The sequence below is a fragment of the Emiliania huxleyi genome (genome assembly GCF_000372725.1).
Source record: "Emiliania huxleyi CCMP1516 unplaced genomic scaffold EMIHUscaffold_391, whole genome shotgun sequence".
Lineage (NCBI taxonomy): Eukaryota > Haptophyta > Isochrysidales > Noelaerhabdaceae > Emiliania > Emiliania huxleyi.
In genome coordinates this window covers 33,291-37,635 of record NW_005199036.1, presented here as the reverse complement: position 1 = coordinate 37,635, position 4,345 = coordinate 33,291, and the positions used below count along the sequence as shown (strand labels likewise).

At 65.8% G+C, this 4,345-nt stretch overlaps 2 protein-coding genes across 2 annotated transcripts in view; one reads left to right on the top strand and one right to left on the bottom strand.

Annotated features, from left to right (window-relative positions):
- Nucleotides 1-2,145: 2,145 nt before the first annotated feature.
- EMIHUDRAFT_243535 (hypothetical protein) lies at nucleotides 2,146-2,541 on the top strand (the record flags this gene model as incomplete). The annotated part of the gene is made up of 1 exon (XM_005771068.1): nucleotides 2,146-2,541. One exon carries the CDS (start codon nucleotides 2,146-2,148, stop codon nucleotides 2,539-2,541), a length of 396 nt encoding a protein of 131 aa, XP_005771125.1.
- A 97-nt stretch (nucleotides 2,542-2,638) lies between these two features.
- Nucleotides 2,639-4,345, bottom strand: part of EMIHUDRAFT_470199 (hypothetical protein) — a gene marked incomplete at both ends in the record, with an annotated part of 2,725 nt that continues 1,018 nt past the window's right edge. Inside the window, 6 exons of the mRNA XM_005771067.1 lie at nucleotides 2,639-3,248; nucleotides 3,330-3,380; nucleotides 3,454-3,519; nucleotides 3,600-3,818; nucleotides 3,862-3,950; nucleotides 4,030-4,136. Of these exons, the coding sequence (XP_005771124.1) occupies nucleotides 2,641-3,248; nucleotides 3,330-3,380; nucleotides 3,454-3,519; nucleotides 3,600-3,818; nucleotides 3,862-3,950; nucleotides 4,030-4,136 (1,140 nt within the window). The remainder of the gene's footprint in view (nucleotides 3,249-3,329; nucleotides 3,381-3,453; nucleotides 3,520-3,599; nucleotides 3,819-3,861; nucleotides 3,951-4,029; nucleotides 4,137-4,345) is intronic.

Genomic DNA, 4,345 nt, shown 5'->3' with positions numbered 1-4,345 from the left:
AGCGTCGTGCCACCTGACCCGAGACGGCCCGCCGGCGTCGTACTGAGCGCTTCGAGACCGTGTCCTGATGTGATATGCACGGGTAAATCACGTCGGCGTCAAAGGAGCGACGTGCGACCTGTCAGAGCTTGATCTCCGATCATCAGCTGCCTCTGCGCGTCCTGTGGATGTACCTTTGTCGCGCGCCGGAGACGACTCGACGCCGCTGAGATCGGAGATCAAGCTCTGACAGGTCGCACGTCGCTCCTTTGACGCCGACGTGATTTACCCGTGCATATCACATCAGGACACGGTCTCGAAGCGCTCAGTACGACGCCGGCGGCCCGTCTCGGGTCAGGTGGCACGACGCTCATCGCGCCCGCCAGCGCTGCCGTGCAGGCTGCCACGTCGAGGTCGAGCACGCTTCTATACGCTCGCCGAGCCTTCCTTTCCATCCCATTAGGCAGCCTGGGAACGGTGGCGATCAGAGGCAAAGCCTACGAGGGGTGGTGGAACCACATGTCACGGCTACTGCCGGCTCGACCCCACGATAGCCTCCGAAGGCTGACTTTGAGGCACCATCATCGGACGATGTCGACGAGTTGGGTCGCTCTCGCGGTAGCCAGATGACCTCTCATACTAGGATCATCGGCCATGGCCGCAGGGAGCGCGGGGGAGGGCGCTGGATGCAACACGGAGCTCCGTTGGAGACGTTTTCAAGATTAGCGTGTCAGAGTGAAATGGCACTAGCCTATGCCGTGGTGTTTCTTCTTTTATCGACCATGTAGAGCAAGGCTGACGGTGGGCCCTTTTGCGTTTTGGGCTCGCGCTCGGGCGGGGCATCGGAGCGCGGAGAAGACTGCCGCGACGAAAAGAAGAAAGCGCTAGCGGAGGGGTGTAGCTGGAGAGAGAGAAATTGTGCTGTCTAATAAATAAATTAAACGGACACACCAAACAAGGGGTGGGAGAAGGACAGGGTCCCCACCTGCGCGAGCAGGATCTTGGAAGGACGATCAGGGACACAGGGGAACGGGAGCGGGGAGCGCAGGGTCTCACAGAGTTTGGCCCGCCATGTCAGCGCGCGAATTCTTTATCTTCGTCGCAACCACTCCCAGCTGGGTTCCGGCTCCTACCCAGATAGGGGGTCTGTTCTCCACGGTTAGACCCTATGCAATAGGTAGGTAGGTCCGGTTTTGACCGCCCCAGAGGGCCCCGCAATAGGTAGGTAGGTGGTGGTGGTGGTGGTGGTGGTGGGTGGGGGGGGGGGGGGGTGAAAATAAAAAAACCCCTTCCCTTGCGCGGGAAAAGGGCCCCGCGTTAACCGGAACGGGGCCATGCCAGGGGAATCGCCTGCGTGCGAACCCCCCAAAAGTGCGGGCAAAAAGGCGGCCCCAACCCCAAAAGGGCCCCCCCTCGGCGTTGCTCTACATGGGAACGGATAAAAAGAAAAACACCCCCGGACTGGGACCCCGGCAGTCCAATCGGGACACCCTGTGGTTCAAAAGTCCCCCCCCTCCACGCAGTCGAGTGACTGACATGAATAGGGAGGAAAAAGTGTCCCCCCATATCACCACAGACGCAGCACAGGGGCTCCAATCCTGTCCCCGATGGGGTGCGCCTCTCGCCGCGCGCGTAGCAGTCGGCGCGCGGGAAGCCTCAGAGATGCGCTGAGCGAGAAGCGGGTATCAGCAGACCAAGCCCTGGGCTTGGATGGGCGCGGCGTAGCCGCGGCGCAGTGGATAGCGTGAAGAGCCCACTCACTGTCGTGAGCAGACCGCCGCTACCACGTGCGAGCCCCGCAGAGGCGCGGGCGAGAGGGCGGCCCGAGCCCGAAAAGGGCCCGCCCTCGGCGTTGCTCTACATGGTAACGGATAAGAAGAGAAACACCCCCGGACTGGGACGCCGGCAGTCGAGTCGGGACACGCTGTGGCTCAGACGGCCTGCGGCTGGGACGCCAGCCGAGACTAACGGGTATTCACAGAGGGCTAACGGGTATTTTTTCGCTTCGCTGCGCGGCCTGGGAATAGGTAGGTAGGTAGGGCACGGAGCCTGGCGATTGGCGCCCGCAATAGGTAGGTAGGTAGGGCGTTTTGGTGCGAGTCGTGCAGCAGACCCCCTATCTGGGTAGGAGCCGGAACCCTGCCACTCCTGCTGCCACCTCAGATAATGCGAGTGGGAGTGCTGTGGCGCCTCCCCTGCCTTCTCGCCCTGCTCCTATCGCTCCCACAAGCTGGCTGCCTCACCCTCTGCGGCCGGCGCAGCCTTGCTCCGCTTGCGCTCGTCGCTGCAGCCGCGCCGGCGTCCTGCCTCGCTGCCGAGCCTGTGCCTGCTCCGGCTTGCGACGACGCCTGCATGGCAGCACGCGTAGCGCGGAAGCGCGAGCTTCTCGCCAAACAGGACCGCAAAGCGAAGGCTGGGACGGCTGCGATTTTTGGCGCTGACTGGCAAAAGGGAGTCCGCGAGGAGAAGGCGGCGAGAAAGCCAGATGCTGCCTCGGCGGGTTTCTCGAGTCCGTTTTTGCTCCCAGGCGATGTCGGAGGAGTGAACCTTCAACGCAAGTAGCTCACGGTGGGTCGCTGCTGTGCTAAGGAGTTCGGAATATGGTCTGTCGCTCCGCTGGTGAAAGAGGTAGATGAGATCGAGATCTCGTCCTCACACGTCGACTTCGGACTTGTACGTTGTAGAGCGTATGTGCGATGACGCCAGGGCACGCGCGCGCCCACACCCACCGCCGTGCACCGACACACACCGCTCACCGGCACACACACACGAAAAACCCCTTGGAGACACACGCGGCGTGGTGTGCGCGGCGTGAGGAGAGAGCAGGAGGAGGGGACACCGGTGGGTTACTATAGGGGCCCGCGACGAGGGCGACACGGTAGGACCTAGGACGTAGACACACGAACTGCGTTGAGAGTGTTGCGCTGTCTGACGCGTGCTTACCATTACTTCGACCCGCCCTCCTTGTCCCAAAACGCGGCTCACCGCGCCGGCGGCCCGGCCCTCCTCAGCACCGCGGCGGCCGCCAGAACGGCGGCGGCGGCGGCGGCTGCGGCGACAGCTGCGGTGGCCTGCCAGCCCCACGTCTCGGAGGCCGAGCTGCGGTCGCTCTCGTCCGACCCGACGGATCGCTTCGAGGCGCTCGTCTTCTCCGGGTAGGTGAAGAGGGTGCCAGAGTTGGACCAGCGCAGCGGGGGCGGCCTCCCTCGCCGCGCGCCGGCGGGGGTGGCGGGGCAGCGGCGCGAGCCTCCCGGAGTGGCGAGGAGGGCCTGAGGAGGCGCGAGGGCGCCTCTCCTGAGGGGCTCTACTGAGGGGCGGAGAGAGCGGCGCTCCAGCGAGGCGTGGCGCACCGCGAGGTGGGGCCCGCGCGGCGCAACCTCCTGCGGCACCTCCTTGTGCGCCTGGGGGGCGGAGGAGGGGGGGGGAGTGAGGTTGGTTTCGCTCCTCACCGAGATCCAGCCCCTCCCTCGTCGCCTGGACGATGAAGCCCGAGCCGCTCCGCTGCGCAAGCCCGCCCGGCTGCTCGTCGGCGAAGGTCGCCTGCGGGCCGTGGCGGGGGCGCGTCGGGGACGCGTCGGGGACGCGTCTTGCAGCAGGCTGGCTCGTCGGGCGGAGGGCGCCAGCGCGTCGAGGGCGCTGGAGTGCCACTCCGCGGCTGCGGCGGTGGAGGAGTAGCCGCAGACGAAGAGGAGGCGGTCGCCGCACTCGAGGGCGAGGGTGCCGTCGAGCCTTTGAGAACTCATTGCATGCGAGTGAGTTGGTTGTCCCCCTCAACTCGAGAGGGGCGAAGGTGGCGTCGAGCCCGTCGATTTCGTCGAGCGCGAGCTTGAGCGCGCCGCCTGCGCGCGCGCGGGGGGGGGGGGGGGGGAGCGCGTCGTGGACGTGTCCTGCAGGGCCGTGGGGGCGGTTCGAGGCGCGCCGGCGGCGGTGCGCGAGAGCGCTCCCCCGTCGAGGCGGAGCTGCTTCGCCGCCTGCAGGAAGGTTCCGAGAAGGCTCCACGGCAATGTTCTGCCTTCCGTCGAGGAGGCGCTGCTTCGCTCCTCGTTGAACCAGACGAAGCGGAGCTCCATCGCCGCGCCCGCCGCGCTGCTCTTGACCGGGTCCTCGCCGTAGAGCCACCGCGCAGGGCCCGTGCCGAGCACCACCGGAGGCGTGACCTAGGGTTAGGGTTGGGGTTAGGGTTAGGGTTAGGGTTAGCCCGTGCCGAGCACCACTGGAGGCGTGACCATGTGCTGGCCGACGCTCTCAAACAGGTTTTGCGGGCCGTCGCCGTCCTGGAACTCCCTGAACTGCTGGTGGCTCGGCCACACCGCGATGAAGGCGATCGTGTCGGGCGACGCGGCCGGGAAGAGCAGGAACTCACAAA